This window comes from Rattus norvegicus, chromosome 8, assembly GCF_036323735.1.
Source record: "Rattus norvegicus strain BN/NHsdMcwi chromosome 8, GRCr8, whole genome shotgun sequence".
In the NCBI taxonomy this organism is placed as follows: Eukaryota; Metazoa; Chordata; class Mammalia; order Rodentia; family Muridae; genus Rattus; species Rattus norvegicus.
In genome coordinates this window covers 19903308-19922595 of record NC_086026.1, presented here as the reverse complement: position 1 = coordinate 19922595, position 19288 = coordinate 19903308, and the positions used below count along the sequence as shown (strand labels likewise).

The 19288-nt window shown below is 41.8% G+C and overlaps 2 protein-coding genes across 14 annotated transcripts in view; one reads left to right on the top strand and one right to left on the bottom strand.

Annotated features, from left to right (window-relative positions):
• The window catches only part of Mre11 (MRE11 homolog, double strand break repair nuclease), a 61696-nt gene that overhangs the window by 39311 nt on the left and 3097 nt on the right, over positions 1–19288 (bottom strand). For 2 of the 11 annotated variants that reach the window (XM_039082072.1, XM_039082073.1), the window contains exon 1: positions 3652–3786. Coding sequence is in view for 9 of the 11 variants with exons in the window: in XM_039082071.2 (XP_038937999.1) it covers positions 3648–3808; positions 6471–6603; positions 7917–7936 (314 nt within the window). In the remaining 2 variants the exon portion in view is untranslated. 11 annotated transcript variants of the gene reach the window in all.
• Positions 8940–13628, top strand: Ankrd49 (ankyrin repeat domain 49). Of its 3 annotated transcripts, none has more exons than NM_001126283.1 (3): positions 8940–8971; positions 10533–10879; positions 11865–13625. In NM_001126283.1, the coding sequence occupies exons 2-3, from the start codon at positions 10622–10624 to the stop codon at positions 12324–12326; spliced, it is 720 nt and encodes a 239-aa protein (NP_001119755.1). In that variant the 5' UTR covers positions 8940–8971; positions 10533–10621; the 3' UTR covers positions 12327–13625. The 3 variants fall into 3 exon arrangements, with proteins under 3 accessions (NP_001119755.1, XP_006242587.1, XP_038937278.1); XM_006242525.4 differs by having other exon boundaries at positions 8952–9030; positions 11865–13628; XM_039081350.2 differs by lacking the exon at positions 8940–8971 and adding an exon at positions 8987–9404 and having other exon boundaries at positions 11865–13628.

Sequence of the window (19288 nt, the reverse complement as noted above, 5' to 3'; positions counted from 1 at the left end):
CATGTACTCTTCCTTAGTGAACTATGGCTTTTAAGTTTATTCCAGGAGTCATTTGCCATAAATATATTTCTTTTTAAAAAGACAAAGTATCAATCTTTTTTCCTGCTCCTGGGTTTTGTATACATCTTGAATAAATTCAAACCACAAGTTGTTTGTATGAGTTGTGGATAGCTGGTAACTGGGAAGTAATAGACCTCTAAGATCTAAAACCTTCATAAAAGTTCACTCTTTCCAGCAGGGAAAGAGATAGCCACCAACACAGACTTTCTTTAATATTTAATCAATTTCTTGTAGAACTCTCAATGACTAATAGCTATTTCTCCCAAGGTGTGAAAGACTAGCGGTCTGGGATGCAAGGCTCCTTTTGGAGTCCCTAGTGTCTTCCAGCTCTGCCAGTTCGTGAGCCACACTTTAAATTACTTATAATCTCATCGGACCACTTCCAGAGTCTCCCTTCTGTGTCTGTCCATTTGTCCTGTATGACCTAGGAAAACCAGAAGGGGATAAACCGCAAAGCAGAGATGAAGTGAAGGTAGTGTTCATATCAAAGGGAGTAAAGGGATAAAAGACGACCTCAGCCAAAATGCCCACCAGTAGGGAGAGGGAACTCTAGGAGCCCACCTCCAGAAGATAGACAGGGCCTCACGTAGAGGGACGGGGTTACCAATCCACAGTCAAAATGTCCGACCCAGAACTGATGCTGTCCAAAAGAACAGCAGGGACAAAAATGGAGGAGATTGAAGGAAAGGTGCTCTAGTGACCGGCCCAACTTGGGATCCATCTGATACTGATGCTATGACGTGCTTACAGACTGGAGCCTGGCATGGCTGTCCCAAGAGGCCCTACCAGCAGCTGATGGACACAGAAGCAGAAACTTACACCCAACCATTGGACTGAGACATCTATGGTTAAATTAGGGGAAGGATTGAAGAAGTTGAAGGGGAGAGTGAGCCCTTAGGAAGACCAGCAGTCTCAACTAACCCAGACCCCGGGAGCTCTCATAGACTGAGCCACCAACCAGGAGCATACACGGACCAGTCAGGGCCCCGGCACAAATACAGCAGCGATCTACGGGGTCTGGCCTCGGCCGGGAGAAGATGCACTTAATCCTTGAGAGCCTTGTGGTCTTCGGTAAGGAGAAGGCCTGGTGGGAGGGAGAGCACTCTCTTGGAGACAAGGGAGAGGAGGAATGGGATGAGGAACTGTGGGAGGGGAGACTGAATTTTGAATTTAAATTCAAAGGATTAAAGGATAAAAGCATTCAGGAGAAGCAAGGGAAAGCTATTATTTTAAAAAGGTAATAGATAAGAATTTCCTGAAAGTAAGCCCAGTATAGGGCACACACATGGAATCCCAGCACTTGGGAAGAGGAGGAAGTAGGATCTCTGTAGGAGATCCTACAGTGGGATCCAGACCAGCCAAAAGTACATAGGGAGACCCTGTCTTTAAAAAAAAGCAACCTCCTAAAACTGCTGAAGAACAATCCGGTAAAATGCAGGATGATGGACACAGCTCAGCAGACGGGGAGCCTGGCATGTGAAGTCTCGGATCAACCCCAGCACCACTATGAGCGAAGGAAAAGTCAAGTGTATGCTGAAGCCCAGCAGGTAAGCAGAGTTCAGCCTACAGTTAAAGGCTGAAGAGCATAAGGAGTGTCTCAGTGACATGATTTCTTCAGGACAAAATAGTCTAAGTAGCTTTCTCACTAACTCAAATCTCCATAATGTACCTGGCACAATTCTGTCCCTTTAAAAACAATGGAATTGAGAGAGAACAGGTAAGTGAATGACTTAGTCATGTGACCATTAAATGATAGAGCCAGGATTTGAACTGACACCATCCAGAATCCATGCTCTTTTGGAAGTTGGGGAGACAGGTTCTTACAACACAGGCCAGACAGACCTTGAACTTGATACCTGCCCACACTGGCCTCCTACCTTTGCCTCTCAGACGATGAGATGGCAAACATGCATGACCACATCCAGGCAATGCATGGATCCAACGTTCCTAAGCTCCATGCGCTATAGGCTTCCCAGCGATTACACTGACAACAGATCAACAGCACTAAGAGTAAGACCTCATCACGCACGGATGCCTAAAGAAGCTACATCACAGAGAAGGTAGGAAGGCAGGCACAGAGTGTACAGCTATAACCACAGCTTGCAAAGGCACCAGGCAAGAGGTTTCAAGTTTGAGGCCAACAGGAATAATCCAGAAAGATGCTGTGAAACACAGAGGCGTTAGGAAGGAGCTCGGTGACAGGAAGGTGAACAAATAGCCATGGTCCTTTGATCTTCCTCCCTCCAGGGGTGATGCAATTGCTTTGGGTTTCTTTGTTGTTTTTGTTTGGTTTGTTTTTTTTTTTTTTTTTTTTTTTGAGATAGGGTTTCTCTGTGTAACAGCCCTGGCTATTCTGGAACCCCCTCTACAAACGAGGCTGAATAAATTTGAACTCAGAGATCTGATTGCCTCTGCCTCCTGAGTACTGGGATTAAAGGCTTTCGCTCCCACCCCAGCCAGAGGTGGACTTTAATCCTTGCCCATTGAGTGTAGGCTAGACTTAGGGACTCACCTCTAACCAAGAACAGAAAAACAGCTTTACACTGGAGAAACCTGAAGACATCTTGGCCTAACACCAAGGTCAGCATGACTACAAACAGTGACCAGTAACACAGTCATCAAAGATGAGAAAAAGAAAGAGAATGACAGCACATAAGACTGAGAACACACTTCACTCAAAGGTAACACGGTGTCCTTACATGTTTAAAAAGAAAACAAAGGCAGTGGGAAAGTAGATGTGTAATATACACAAGGCTCTGGATCCATCCCCAACATGGCAGTTTACTTAAAAAAAAAAAAACTTACATAGTATAAGATCAAGAGCAATGGTCCTAAACAAAAAGAATCCTGTATGTGACTACATCAAAACTACATCTGACAACAACAAACCATAACACAGCTAAAGGGAACTGACGAGAGAAAATATACCAGCCTACAAAATGGCTTAGTAGCTAGAATAGATATGTAACTTGCATAATTCACATCAAAAAAGATAAAAAATACCAAGTTTAAAATAGAAAACAAAAACAATAAGAAAAAAAACAAACAAGATATAAAAGAGAATGAGATTTAGAAACTTAGTCCCAATGTTAGTTCAGAAATACAAATTAATGAAATGACATAGAAAATTCAAAGAACTGCACTACTGTAAAACTGCCCAGAATGAAATCAAAAGAACTAGTAGATAATGTGTTAGTTTTATCACATGACATAATCTAGAATCACCTGGGAAGAGTCTCACTGAAGGAGTGCCTCCTGGCTTGTGAGCATGTGTGGGAAATGGTCTACCTTACAGTGACTGATAGGGGAAGTCACAGCACACTATGAGCAGCACCATTCCCTAAGCTTTAGTCTTGGACTGTATGAGCCTACAGAAAGCTAGCTGAACAGTGAGCAATATGTTTTCATTCTCTCTCTCTCTGTTCTTGACTGTGGAGAAAACTAGCTGCCTGAATGATGAACTGGAACATGGAATTATAAGCTAAATAAACCCTTTCCTTTTAAAGTTGCTTTGTAAGGGTATTTTGCCAGCAACAACACAGACATCACACCCAAGAAAACCGTCCCTCAAATGTAAGTGTACTTACTTACTAAAACCAAAGTTGACTGACTGGTCACTGATGATCTCAAATTGCACAGGGCGGTCACCCATACAGTACTTCCTAAGCAGCTCTAAGCAGCTGTGCAGGGTTTTCCTTGAGGGCTTGTTTTCATGGAAAAGATCACCACCTAACAAAATAAAATCCACCTAATCAAAAGAAAACGGTGTTAAAATCAGTAAGTTCAAGGCAAAAATTGTTTAAAATATAGACAAGATAGAAAGAGGGTTGCACTTCAGCCTTCTACTTTGAGACCAGCTTTAGCAACACAGTGAACTGAGGATGCTACTCAATTATAAAGAGGGGAAGGGTATGGTTTGGCCTGCCATGACATCTTAGGCTCACTCACAGCACAAAGGAACAGAGACAGACAAAAAAAAGGAAAGATGATTGGTTTTTAATTATTCAGAAGACACTAAAACAGATCTCTAATGCTCTACTAGTCAAGGGAACTTTAGTAGATAAGTTCCCCAGGTCGGTGAGAGACTCTCTCAAAAAATACGGTGTTAAGAAATTGAAGAAGATATCCGACATAAACCTCTGGCCTCACATGCACACATGAACACATGGACTCACATACCAATATGCAATGTGTGCAGGCAGACTGTAGACAAGGCTAGCCTGGTCTATAGAGTAAGATCCAGGACAGCCATGGCTATATAGAGAAACCCTGTCTCAGGCAGGGAAAAAAAAAAAAAAATCAAGGAACAAAGTAGTAAGAATAGCTGGAAGGCGAGGATTCTACAACGGAACTTAAAAGTCAAGAATTTAGATGCTAAAGGACAAATATAGCATGCACTTGGAAGATGCAGCATGGAGTGTACAGAGAAGGGAATCAGGAAACAAGGGATAGAAATGGATAATGCAGTAACAGCCAGGCTCAGGGGGAGGTGTTCCCAAACCCAAAGTTACAAAAGAGCATGCTCAGGGTTCCGTGGAGTTTTACTCCCCTAAGGGAAAGAATCTAGCTTGACAGAACATAAAACCAGCAGAGTCAACCGATCTCTAAGCTTCCTAGATCCTATTCAAGGTGCAAGTTAGTTTACTCCACCAAGACTTAAGGTTCATTTAGATTGCAATTGATTTCTTATTGCTTCCAGAAGGATAACAACCTTAGAGAATGAAACTGAGAGCATGCCAAGCCTTAGAGGGCTAGAAGAAGGATATTTAAAGGTGGGCACTACAATCATCTTGCTTCAGTGGAACCTGAGGTTGTGTGGGAAAACTGCTTTACTCCTCCTAACTGTCTCTCACTCCCATCCCCTTTCCCACAGAAGGAAGTGGTTTACAGTAGGCAGAGCAAGCAGTTAGCTGAACTCATAGAGATCTGCCTGCTTCTGCCTATGCTGGGATGAAAGGTCGGTGCCACCAACAACCAGTACCCACTCTTTATTCTTATCTCACAGCAGTAACATTACTCTGGGGAGGATGCAGGCTGCTAGGAGCCTGTGGAAATTTTAGGGCAAAGATCAACAGCCTGGTTGGTCTAGGTGGGTGCCTGGTACAGAGCTAAGTCTTCTCAGGCATCATACAACAATACACTAAGCAGAGGGCACTAAGGCATCATACAACAATACACTACTAAGCAGAGGGCACTCGGGGTCTCGCACACAAGCTGAAGGGAAACGGCTGAGTAGGGAGGGCACCTATGTTTATTCTCCTGCTCCCTCCTGGGCTCTGCAGACTCTCACTCACCTGCTGGGACATTCTCCACTGCCATCTCCAACTCTATTCTGGTTAAGTTAGAGTTCAACACCTTCCCTGACAGATTCTCCTTCAGTTAGATGTTTTAAACCAATGCCACCAGCAGGCACCCAGATTTGTAAGTTAATAAAAATTAACTTATGTACGCTTTCTCTTTGTAACATCTCTCATATTCACTCTTCTCTACACCCAATACCACCAGTTTTAAAAGTATTAAAATAGTCTCCAGTACCAGGCTGCTAGACTTCCCTCTGCACTGAGCACGAACTGAGTCCGATGACTGCATAGTAATACGTCTCAAACCCTCTCAGTTCTAACCTTTTGGCATTCTATTTTAAACTATGGGATCTCATCCATGTAGTTCAAACTAGCCTCAAAAGCACTGCAGTAATTGCGATGACCTTGAACTTCCAACCTCTTCCTCCTTGGTGTTGGGATTACAGGTGTGCCACTGCACTAGAGTCTGATGCAGGGCTGTGGACCAATCCCAGGGCCTTGTGCTTGGTACACAAGCCGTCTACCAGCAGAGCTACATTCTCAGGCCTTTTTCAGCACATACAGCACACAGGCAAGCCGAACCAATCCCTAACATACGTCCATGTTGTCTTATACCGGTGCCCTCAATTCTGCTTCACGCTGAACATACATTCTCCTTGTCGCTCATCATTAAAACCACGTGTTAAAGGTCACCCCCTGAACTGGTCTCATATAACACCAATCTTCTCTACCTCCAAAGTGCCAGGAAATTGTGTCCCATGTACAACTGTGACCTTGTACTGGACTGCTTGGGAACTGCTGTCTCACATTCTGGCTGGATAGATGTTCTTTGAAAACCAACGGCCATCTTTTTAATTCAGGTAGAAATCGTAACAGGTTGGTACATCACTAAACATCCTGTGTTTCTAAATTTGAAGGTTATTTGTCACATCAGTTTCTGCTCCAATTGTGAACACGAGAACTCAAAATTTTTACCAGGTTTTTAGTATTTTGGTATTTAGCCAAGAAACGCTAATGCATGAGGTTATATAATTAACTCTGACTTAATGGAAAAGAGCCCGTTAACCAAGGAAGAACATTAGAGCATACACAAATGTAACTCAAACTCACTTCATTTTCCAGGGCAAGTCTTAAAATTTCATCAAATGTCACAAATGTGTCATTTCCTCTAACTGCATCTTTTTCCATAAATCCAAGATGAATATCAGTGGCAACCAGGATTTTAAATGTGTCTTCATCATCACTGTGTAAAGAAGAGAACAAAATAAACAAGCATAAAATAAACAGTAGCAACTAGAAAGCAAAATCATATTTTCTAGCCTCAGACCTGGCATGAAAGTCTGCAGTGCTCAACAGATCTTTAGCTTCACAGCTTTCTAATCACAAGTTCAATACAGAGCAAATGTTGAGTGGCACTTGTAAGTGTTCCCTGTCTGCTCTGAAATTTAGTCTCGTTATAACCAGTTTTATGCAGTCAGGTCTGCTCCCTAGATAGCGCCACAAAAATCCAAAAGGCTTTGTCTGTCTGCCCGCTTGCTTAGTATTTGACTGCACACTTTTCCAGGAAGTCACTTAAAAGTCTTCCTCTAAGTGAAGACTAGATTTGATACTAATATACTAGTTCCTTACAGCCCAAACTCTGATGACATCTACCTGACTCTGCTCTCCACCTAGTTTTCAACAATCATTTGGTCAAATAACAAAACGGAATTGTTTTAACTCCAAAGTTACTTTCAGGTAAACCAGCAGCTTACCAGTTATTAACACTCACTTAAACTTATCATTAAGTTTAGTTCTTTAAGATACTTTTTATCTCAGTCCCCACAGAGAAAGCAGCAAGCATGGAACACTATCTCTTAAAAAATAAGGCCTAACACAGAGAAAGAAACCCATTCACTGCACAACCAGTAGCAGAAACAAGACTAAAAGGCATTAGAAATGAGGCTATTTTCACTCAATTATAATTAATTCAGTTTTGTATATAACTCCACAAGTCAGAAACCTCCACACTCTTATTCACGAAGCCCTGGCTGTACCACAAACTTCTCAGCTCACACAACTATATCCTTCCCCTCTCTTTAGACCTCAGAGTTAACCAGAAAGGAATATTATTAGTCTTCTCATGCAAATGCTGATCTTTCTAACCCTACACAACTAGTTTTGACCAAGAACTTGAAACAAGAGTGGGAAATTCCATTCATGTTGAAGGATTTTCTTCTCCGACCTAACTTCTATAGTCCTCTTATTTCTTTCCATTTTGTTCAAATTCACTTCAACTAGGGCAACTTATTCTAAAAGACTCTTTGTAGATTCAGCTCTTTAAGACAAAGCCCAGGAGCATGCAGCTCCCTGCATGGCCACGTAATAATTACTGCAACACATTCATCTACTGCTCCACTTTATTTTCTTTTGCTAATAAGCATACAGTATGTGCTTTTAATTAAGCATGGTACACACAGTTTTGGTGATATTTTGTCCACTATGAGATTCTGTTGCTGTTTTTATTAAAATGTCATTTTTCTCTTAAGGTCATCACAGTTAATATGTCAGGCTTACAGCGGATCTGCGGGGCTCATTTTTATGGTAGAGTTCCTCTAGGACCAGGTTCCTCTCCAAGTACCCTGGGGTTCTGTGTTCAGGTACGTCAGAAAAAAAAACACCCGATTCCAAACTCTAAAAATAAATACCAAAAGGCACACATTATACAGGTTGCACATATTTCACCAACATGAGTTCAGCTGCAGGGTAGACTTCTTGAACAAGCACTGGCAATTTTGAGAAAGTCCCATTTTCGTCTTCAAGACTTACTATAAGAACCTAAGAACAGAAAATCACATCTTTATGCATCCTAATTGCATAATACGTCCTAAATGCATAATGCGTCCTAATTGCATTATCACAACTACTTCTCTATTTTACTCCTGAGATTGGTGTATAGTACATCTTTGGACAGGTAGAATCAAATGTGACTTTCTAAGTGCATAAATTTAAGCTGCACCACGCAGGGCTTTGAATCAGAGACCACCCCATACTCTTAACATTAACATGGCTTTTGTGGGGCAGCACACATTTAAAGCCAGAATAAACAACCAAACACGTAGTCTACGTGAAACACCTTTCGGATCCACGGTGACAGACAGCTCAGAGTGGTCACTCTGCGAAGGCGAGTGCTGCCACTACAGACGACCTTCTACCCGAGGGACTCTGAAACGGAACGCAGAGCCCGCATCCCTTCCAGCCCACCCGGCCGGTCTTCCCTGACGGCTCCACGCACTCCGGGCTTCCGCCCGGGACCCACACGCTACAAGACCGTAGCAAGGCCTAAGTTACCCCAACCTGAACTTGTCAGAGCCGACCAGCGAGGCCACAGGCTATCTCTACCTCGGGGAAAAGGGGCAGGAGTCGTCAGAACGAGAAGAAAACCGCTACCAGAAACCTAAATTGGGCGCGGGAGAAACGCATCCGTACTTCTCGCGAGAGCCAGTGGTAGCATGACGTCACAGAACTTCTAGATTCTCATTGGCTACAGAATGGCTCACAGGAGCCAATCCTAGGATGCAGAGGAAGCAAACCCGGAAACGAAGTTCTCGGCCAGGTTCTCTCTGTGAAAGGTGAGGCGCGTGTCCGGAGCGGTGGGGCGGGCAGCTGTGGGCGGCCGGCCACCTCGCAGGTAGCACCATGGCAGTTCCTTCGCTTTGGGATTCGGAAGGTCTCGCCTTAACAGGACAAAGACCTTTCTTCCCTGCGTCCCTTGACAATCGCCCCAGAATCCTCAGCTCACCATATCTGGCTTGCTCTGTGTGCTCAGAGAACCTTGAAGAGAGTGCAGTAAAAATAATTTGGAACCTTAAATTAGATCAGACCTCAGGACCCCAGAAGGTCTTGATGTACCGTAATTTGTCTTAATCTGTTGGAACCCTAGCGCAGGCCTCTGAGATGGGGCGTGGGCTTCCACCTCACTGAGATAACAACCGAAACAGTTTGTACCTCTCTCAAAATGGAGTGTTCCTATAAGTTAGGAACACATCCTATTCCTCCATAGCGGTATGTATGCATCGAGCTTTATACCCAGAGACAAGGGGATACATTTGGTTTTTGAAGTAAGCATACCAAGACAATTTAATATGTGCCTTCCATCTGAAACGATAAGTTCAGAATTAATACGGCACTTTCAGATGTGGGAAGGAGGCCTGAGATCTGTGCCATATTTTGGTTATTGATATCTGTTAAGCGTTAATTTTGATATGGTAGCTTTTTAGAAGCTGGAAGTGAAAGGAAAAATTGAAAACATCAAAAAAAAGATAGTTCTGGTAGCTCTATTTTAAAATAAAAAAAAGACAATTGATCCAAAACCATACAAACCCCTTAGTGGAATTTATAGGCCCTAAGAAGTTACTGGTCATGATTCTGGTGCTCTTGACACTAGTAATGAAGCTTAATAGAACAACATAATATTAAACATGTGAAATTAAGTAGAACAAAGCCATGAAGAGTGTGTATAACTAAGTTCCTCTTAGAGGCCATTCAGAGCAAAATGAAGTAAGTGATAGGTCTTAAGTTTAGTGATACAAAAGTTCTGAGTGCAGGTTACATACAAATGGCACAATAATCTGTTAATGGTGACCCTATCCTTAAAAGGTTAATGGCAGAACAATATGAGACATAGCACCTGAAGTAATAAACATTAGAATCTAGTCGGTCAACAGAATGAAAGTGGTAACATTTCACAATAGCAAGGAAAAACTGCTAAGTTCACCAAACATAGTTAAAAGATTGATGGTTTTCAAAGTAACTTCTCATTTTCTTTAAGGCTTATATGCAGGTAACTCCCAAAGCTGATGTCAGTTTATAATTAATATGGCAGTTTAGCAGAGACTAATCTTTTAGGACTGGGTAAACTATGGTCCTCCTGTATACTCATTGCCTGGAATCCATCAGTCTTAACATACCTAGATTCATAGATTCAAATTAAGATAGCTGTATCCATTTACTTAGAAGAGAACATTTTTGAAAGATAGATCTCTGTATTTAGTACATTTAATGGATATTATGAGAAAACACCAAAGCCTTTGTGACATAGAATTTACCTGGCTTGTTTGTAAGGTTGGTGTCCATGCCGTTGATACTGTCTTGTTACTGCCATGCTAATGACTGTTGTGTTTGTGTTTTTAGGTTGGAAAGAAACAATGTAGACATAATTCATCTCTTTAAAGATTGCGCCCTAGTACTTGAAATGCTTTTTAGCTAGGAGAATAGTAAAAATGGAAGAAGAAAAAGTAAAGGACGATGAAAACCCAGACCTGGAAAGCTCTGTGGACTTTTCTGAACAGTTTAACCAGCTTGAATTGTTGGAAACCCACGGACACCTGATTCCCACTGGTACGCAGAGTCTCTGGGCAGGCAATTCTGATGATGATGATGAGCAAGAGGAAAAAAACGAAGAGTGGTATCAATTGCAAGAAAAAAAGCTGGAGAAAGAGCCAAGCAAATTGCTTCTTTGGGCTGCTGAAAAGAATCGGGTAAAAAAAGAAACCATTATGTAGTAGTTGGAAAAGCGTTTGGTTAGAGCCCAAAGCCCTGTCCCTGAACCTCCATCTTACCTCTGGGCACGTCCCACCAGTGCCGACCCTGGAATTCCTGTCTTTAAAAATGGCAGCTTAACATTTGTCTCATTTACACGAGTGTCAAAAGAAACAGTGTATGTGAAAGTGCACATTACATTATAAGCTGGCTCTAGGTGTCTGGGGCTAATTATGAACCTCTAAGTTGTTAGGGTCATTCTGCACAGCAGCACTACTAAGGACAGGTAAGATGGAGACTGACTTAGGTGCCAACTCCACCAAGGGTCTTATTGCACTTGTTTACCCCTCACAAAGTCCTGCAAGGAGGCACCATTGGAAGCAGCTCTTCTCACTTGACCATTTGTACTTCATTTATTAAGTTCTTGCGTATCCGTGTTAGTAAGTAAAAACTTACTTCAGGGTTTTGCAGTTTATAGTAGCTTTTCCATCCCAGAGCACAATGTACTCTGTCCAGTCCGTAGAGCAGACCCAAAGGTGGTGCCAGCCGCATAAGCACATCGTCTGGAGGAGGAAATGAGTTCTTTAGTCTCTAGATTGCTTCAACATCGCTTTATTCTACTGTTAAAAGCAGTTTCTTTTTTGTTTTCTGCATCATACACTATGTGTATTGATACAATCTGATAGAGGAAAATTAGACTTGCTTTAGAGGTGAAATATACAGAGAAGCCCTCTTTCCATCTGGGTCCAGGTATGGGGCAGCAGGCATTTATTAGGGTAGGATAATGTGATAGCTTCTGGTGATAATCATAGTCGGATTCCTGAGTCGCTCCTGAGTGTAATGAGCTGTAACTTCCTTCTTATTAGTCAGTTACCCTCTGCCACTACAAAAGAATCCTAAAGTCTAAAGCCACTGAATGGTGTAATTGTCTGTGTTCATTGTCCTTTGTGAGTTGAACTTTGTAAAGTTCTCTTTTCTCATTAGCTTGCTACAGTGCAGAGACTCCTCTCTGAGAAGGCCGCTGAGGTGAACACCAGAGACGAAGATGAATATACCCCTCTTCACCGCGCAGCCTACAGCGGACATTTAGATGTTGTTCGGGAGCTGGTGGCTCAGGGGGCAGATGTTCATGCAGTGACCATAGATGGCTGGACACCGCTGCACAGTGCTTGTAAGTGGAATAACACCAGGGTGGCCTCTTTCTTACTTCAGCATGATGCAGACATCAACGCCCAGACAAAAGGCCTTTTGACCCCTTTGCACCTTGCTGCTGGGAACAGAGACAGCAGAGACACCCTGGAACTCCTCCTGATGAATCGTTACATCAAACCAGAGCTGAAGAACAACTCACGAGAAACTGCTTCTGATATCGCCAGGAGGACAAGCATCTATCACTACCTCTTTGAAATCGCGGAAGGCTGTACAAACACTTCACCTCCGCCTTAATAACTCTAGTAGTTTTCTTAAGTTTCAAAGTACCAGTGCCTCCCATGTGTGAGATGTAAAATATTCCCATGTACAGAGAACAGATGTCTCACTACAGAAGTTGTTGTATGTATCATGGTTTTCTTCCAGGTGAGCTGCCTGACCTGATGTCAAATGTCTCTGAGAGTTGTTTGGGTGCAGCTGTGGTGATTTCTGCAGTTTGTGATTTTATCAGAAGTAATTTTACTGGACACGGGTAATACAGAAACTAAGGATATTTTTTGGTGCTGATCCAAGAGAAAAGTATTTTTAAATATCCCATACCCTGGGTCTTGTTCAGTTTAGCCTATTGACTTGTATTTTTATAAACTAACTCCAAATTTTCATCTTCAACATACTGGTGCAGTTCAACTGTCTTCTCTGCATCTCCATTGCTTTCCTTCTGAACAAGAAACACTAAAAAGTCAGTGACTTAACATCTGTGTAAGTTTTAAAAAAAAATAATGGAATGTTTAGATGTTTTTTAAGATGTAGGCCGTTCTAAGAAAAGCAGTTAGGGAGATGCTTAATTCTTGAATGTTTTACACTGCCTCCCCCACCACACTCATAATCCTGTGGACAGTCCTACCTCACCCTGGTCAACCCATGTGACCCTTACTGTTATGACCAGACAGTGTCTCCATTTAGACATGCACAAAACTGTACCTTGGTCCAAAAGATTAAAACTGCCCTCCAAAGTGTTCACCTTCCTTCCTGCAGGATTGGGCATTGCTCATGAATTCCAGGAAATGTCCAGCACTACCCCACAGCCCTCATTTTCTACAAGCCATGACAAAGGAAAAAGGACAGGAATTCTAACAGTGAGGAGTGATTGTCATATGGGACCAGAATATCAAGTGGCTCAGGCTTTCTTAAAACAAAAACAAAAGCAAGCAAACAAACAAACAAACTCATAGTGTGACTAGTAACAGTGTAAATACAAATAGAATACAAGTTTGACAATGCAGAAGGCAACCTGCATATGACTTCACCAGATCTATGGCATGTTTGTTTAAATTACACTAACTTTTAATCTTCTTGGTGCCTGCAACGTAGCTTTCGATGGACTCCCTAGCCCCTCTGTATTCCCAAGAGGTCTTCTGAGCATGAGAATTTGAGTCCTAGGGAAAGGGCACTGAGGGCTCATTGTCAACTCAGAACACACCTCTAGCATGTCTAGGAGGGAGTTTCTGGAAAAGTAACTGAAGAAGATGCACATCCTGATGTGGGTGGTACATCACCTGAGCTCAAGTCCCAGATTAAATAAAGAGAGCAAGCCAAGAACCAGTGTTTGTCTCTGTTTCCTCACTAGATAGTAGCACATGCTGTTCCTTCCCCACCACGGTGACTGTCTTGTAACATAAGATATGTTCTTCCTTACGGCATTTCAAGTGTTTGGTCACAGCAAGGAAAAAAGTAACGTACTAAAACAGCTGTTATCAAAAGCGCCTATGTCATTCTGGTCTGGGCCAGCCCAGGTACCTCATCTACCTTAGATAAGTTTAACCAAATGTCTGTGAAATACAGAGATAAGCAGCCACTGCCCTTCCAGAGGACCCATATTCAATTTCCAGCACGCAAATGGAAATTCACAGCATCTGTAACTCCAGTTCCAGGGGTTTCAAAGCCCTGTTCTGGTTTCCATAGGCATTGATGAATGCGATGCATAGACATGCAGGCAAGGCAACACATAGATCAAATTTTGTTAGATGTATGTATATATGTGATGGGTTTTATCAGAACAATATTGGATTGTCCCTTAAAAGGTAATGAATTGGATTAGATGGCAATCTCAGAAATGACAATAACTTGAAAAGATCTTTTCCTAAGTATCTCAAGTACAAGGGCTTTGACAGGAATGGAAGGCAGTGTCATTTAGGTCTGTCCAAGAGAGTAATACTAGTGATAGGAATAGTTGATAGAAGTGACAGGATGAGACTGCACACAGCTCCAGAGACAGTTAAGTAAGGCCGCATAGTTACCTGGGACTCAAGCAGCCTTTGGCTCTATTCCAATTTGGAAATGAGCTGTGTCCCTGCTGTTGTTACCTTTTTGGTGAGTATTGGGCCAACGAGGCCTCCATAATCAAAATGTTTGGTTTTGGCTTTTACATATAAGGTTCCGTGTAACCCAAACTGGCTATCTAGCCCAGGATGATGAAATGATCCTACCTCTGCACCTCCCTTATCCCTAACAGGGAGCTGACCTGACTACTCTTCAGAGAACATTTTCCTAGATGTCCATTCGGCCTTGTTTGCTTCCTTAAGTTTTCTTTTAATGACTACGAGATTCCTGTCCACAAAAGGCCCTCACTTTGACTTGTGTTACATACCTTTTACTTTCCAGTTTATGCCAGCTAAGTAACTCAGTTTATAAGCAAAGTTTTCTTTAATCTTGGGGAAACGTTCCAAAGAAGTTTTAATATCTCTCATAAGTAAAAATCATAATCTTGATGTATATGCTTGAGGAGGAAGTAATGTGTTATTGTTTAATGGAAAGAATTCATACACCCACTAGTTAGCATTGCTTTTATAAAGTCTGACATTTCTCCAGAGCTGGTCCATAACCTATCACAACGATGTGATTTGTGGAGTCTTTTCTAGAGACTTGAGAGCATTACTTCTATTTGATGGCATCCCACTACTGAAAACAAAACAAAACATAGAGGCTGTCTGAGGTTTAGATCTCTTACCAAAATCAAGTCTCAGACTGATTCAATTACACACACACACACACACACACACACACACACACACACACACACACACACACACGCATGCGCACTTGGGCGCCGATGTATGGTTTATAGACAGACTGACAGGTAGATTACAAGTCATCCTCACCTGCCTGCAGTGGCTCCATGAAGCTAGATATTCTGCAAAACGATCCCCTACCTCCTCCGTGATGCCTTTTCTCTAATTAGGGGATGGCATAGCCCTGTAAGATTCCTTAATGCATGTGTTAGACAGCATTTTCTCTAGGTCGACTTGAGATCTGTTGAGCCCCAAACACAGAAAGGATCCAGTGTAGATAATTGATGGTTTTAATTCCTGGAAACTTTCCTTAAAAGCCTCAAAGTTTTACTTCTGAGAACCTAAGTAAGGCATCTAAGTCAATGCTATTTACATAGAAACAGCATAAACCACATATGTAGTTTTAAGAGTTTTTTCTTAATAACCACAACAAACCAACATGAATGACATTAATTTTTTTTAAAAAAAATACATATGTGAACCAACACAGCTAAAATGCTCATTTCAGCATGAGATGCATATTTTAAAACTGAGGGCTGGAAAGATGATTCAGTTCATTGGGGCTTGCCACCAAGCCTGAGAACCTAAGTTTGATTCCTGGAACAGGAGAAAATTGCCTCCCACAAGCTGTCCTCTGTCTTCTCACACAGGTACGTAGCAGCCACACACACACACACACACACACACACACACACACACACACACGAATGAATGAATGAATGAATGAATGAATGAAATTTTTAAATTTGAGACATTTTGCTTTTTATAGTATAGTGTGTTTTATCACCCATCCTGACTCACACGAGCCATATTATAAGTTCCCATCAACCACACAATTTGAGTACTGGCTACTGCATGGAGCAGACAGGTCTAGGTGCCTAACATAATCTAGGGAAGTCACTCTCTCGACTTGTGGGTCGTGACCCCCATAGGGGTTACATCAGACATCCTGCATATCAGATATTTGTATTGCTGTTCGTAACTGTAGCAAGTTATAGTTACGAAGTAGCAACGAAATAATGTTCTGGTTGGGGTCACCACAACGTGAGGAACTGTATTAAAGGGCTGCAGCATTAGGAGGGCTGAGAAACACTGCCCTTGAGCCTTTTCAGACTGTATAAATGGAGCGTTAAATGAAGTTAAGTCCCGAATGTTATTAGTCAGACAACTAAGTGCAGGTCTTTACCTACAAAAGGGCGGGATCTCCTGTTGAAATGTACAAGGCCTACATGCGATGTAGAATAAAGTCCTTTTTCATCACACTGTAGTTGCTCTCTCCAGCACACTTCAAGATGACATGCCATTCGCACCCTAGGCATCTGCATCCCTTCTCGTTTTGTAGGGTTTTTTTCCCCCACACATTTCCAGTAAAATTAGCAGCATAGAATTTCTCTCAAATGGTTCAAGCAACTGGACTTAAAGGAAAAATATGTCTCCCCCAGTGTGAGAGGCTCCAGCAATGTATCAAAGGTTTCTTCAATAGAAAAATTAAAAAGTAAGAAATTAAAATTAAATTAAATTAAAATTGAATTAAAAATTAAAGAGTAAGAAAAATTAACAATAAGCCAAATTTTAAAAACAGAAATGATTACAAGGACTGCAAGAGAACTGAGATTCTGAGAGAAAATGTACCTCTGAGGAAATGCCAAGTCTTGAATGGGTTAAGGTTCATTCTGGGTTCATCTTCCTGAATCCCCCAAAATTAGTTCTCACATTTTCCCCTGTTTTCAGAATGGTCTCTTGTTAATACTGAGCAAATGAGGAAAAACATCCACAAAAGCATTCCTCTCTGGTTCATCATTTTAGCCATTCAAAACTCAGGTTCATTCAGTAGTTCTTACTGTGTGTTTAAAGATATCTTCCAATGGCTCTCACTGTAGCAAAATCCAAATTGTTGGCTTAATGAAAGAAATAGCTCTCACAGTCCAAAAGCAGTCTGCTGCCCCATTTGTTTGCTCGGTGTTTCATCTCTAGGAGCTGAGACTGGAAGTACTAGAGAACTAAATTGAGTTCAGGAAGGTAACTGACCTTTTGAGATGCCATGAACTGTGTTTTCACACGCAACCACCCTAACACAGGAGAGTTTTAGTAATAAAAGAGGGTTTGGGGAGATGGTGCAGAGTGCATCCTGTACAAACAAAAAGAGCTGAGTTTGGATCCCCAGAACCTGCATAACCAGGTAAGGCGGTGTGGGGGCACACGACCATAATCCCCATTAGTAAGGCAGAGACAGCAGGATGCGGGGAGCTCACTGCATTCAGTGTGGCAGAAAAGGCTATTTTCAGATTTAAGAGGCTCTGCCTCAAATAAGATAGAGCATGACAGAGGAAATATCCAAACTCGCCTGTTTGAATGAGGTCACACACACACACACACACACGCACGCACGCACGCACGCACGCACACACACACGCACACACACACACACTGAACATTCTAAAAATGAGACCGTTCTTTTTGTCACTACATTTTGTCATGGCAACAGAAATGAAATCAGGACAACCATTATATACTTAAATTTTTTTTTCTTTTTTTTCGGAGCTGGGGACCGATCCCAGGGCCTTGCGCTTGCTAGGCAAGCGCTCTACCACTGAGCTAAATCCCCAACCCTATACTTAAAAATTAAACAATCACTGATTTTACTTTAGATTTCTTATATTTGATAGATTCATTTAAATAGAACCAAACACTGAGCTAAAACACAGTTAGAAAAAGAGACCTGATCAATCCTAGGTATTGTTTGGAAGTAAGCATTCCCTACTCCCAATTTTGGCCTTTAGGAAGTTCATCCCTGAGGTCAAATGAGTTTATTTTTAGAAAATTCTAATTTCTATGATTCAGTGGAGACCATAGCCATATCCTGATTTTCAATCACTTGCACCATTAGAAATGTAAATTGTATTGCATTACTGAATAAAGTTGCAATGGATTTTACATAGGTTTGTCCTTTCAGAAAAGAAAGAGAGAGTTAGCCAACAATAACTGTGTACTGCTTGTTAGTCTGCAAATACACAAAACAGAACCCATTTCCTTTCATATCTTATGGTAGGTTAAGGACATAGAAAATACTGAGAGGAACTGTGCTTGTTTTTACGTTTAGTGTATATATCTTAAGATTTGTTTTCAGTTTTTAATTGTATGCATGTAGTGTGGGAGAGTATGTGCATGTGAGTTTAAGTGCCCAAAGAGGCCAGAAGAAGCCAGAAGAATGCATCAGATCCCCTGGAGCTTAGGGCAATTGTGACCAGCTGAATGAGGTGGACGCTGGGCATGGAACTCCTCTGCAGGAGCAGTGTGCATTCTTAATGCCTGAGGCATCTCTCTCAGCCACTATTTTTAAACATGATTATTTACACTCAGACGTGTATGCCAGTATGCCACATATCCACGTGTGATAACTGCATTTTACATAAGCCACAACTGTGTTGATCTCTCTTCCCATGCTATTTTCTCCTATGTAAAAATGTCCCCTTTTGTTGTTATTGTGGGAAGAACATTTATTGTAAGTCTTCCCCTCTTCAAATTGTAAGTGCAGAGAACAGCGGGCCTACAGACACAGTGCTGCCCAGCAGACATGTAGAACTTAGACATTTCCGTGACTGAGACACTATGACCAGTGAACGCATCCTCCTCATTTCCTTCTGTGTCCCACCCTGGAAAACACATTTCTACTCCACACCAGTGAACTTACTTGTTACAACAACCTCACATAAGTACAATTACACAATAAGAAGCAAACCAAATTTCACTTTGGAGCATAAAAAATACGAGTAGGGAAAAGTCTCTACAATGAAAAATGGCTGGTAGCTTACCTGCCTGCTTTCAAGATTAGATGTGAAATAGAGGTTTGGGGCAGTGGGCTATTAATGGGTGGTGTCGGTCAACAGAATAAAGCTGAAATACATCCAGATACAGAGAACTAGTTGACTTTTTTCTTGAAATGATTGTCCCTCTAGGGACAAATAAAGAACTCATTTATAGACAGAAAGACAAATCCTAGATTTGTTTAGTGATGGGGAACATGGTCAGATTTCAGAATGGCTGGACAAGTCATCTCATGGCTGGTTGGAACTTTTACCTGTTGACTATGTCGTATTTAGGCAGGCATGACTCTCAAGTCTTTTGCCCCCACAGTCCTTCAAGCAGAAATTTTTTCTTGCATAGGAAGTATATTGCAATTACATTGATTTC

Bases quoted from the DNA above. Each gene is read 5' to 3' on its own strand.
- Ankrd49 (XM_006242525.4), top strand. From the start codon at position 10,622: ATGGAAGAAGAAAAAGTAAAGGACGATGAAAACCCAGACCTGGAAAGC. The intron at 10,880-11,864 runs GTAAAAAAAGAA...TTTTCTCATTAG, and splicing joins GGGCTGCTGAAAAGAATCGG to CTTGCTACAGTGCAGAGACT.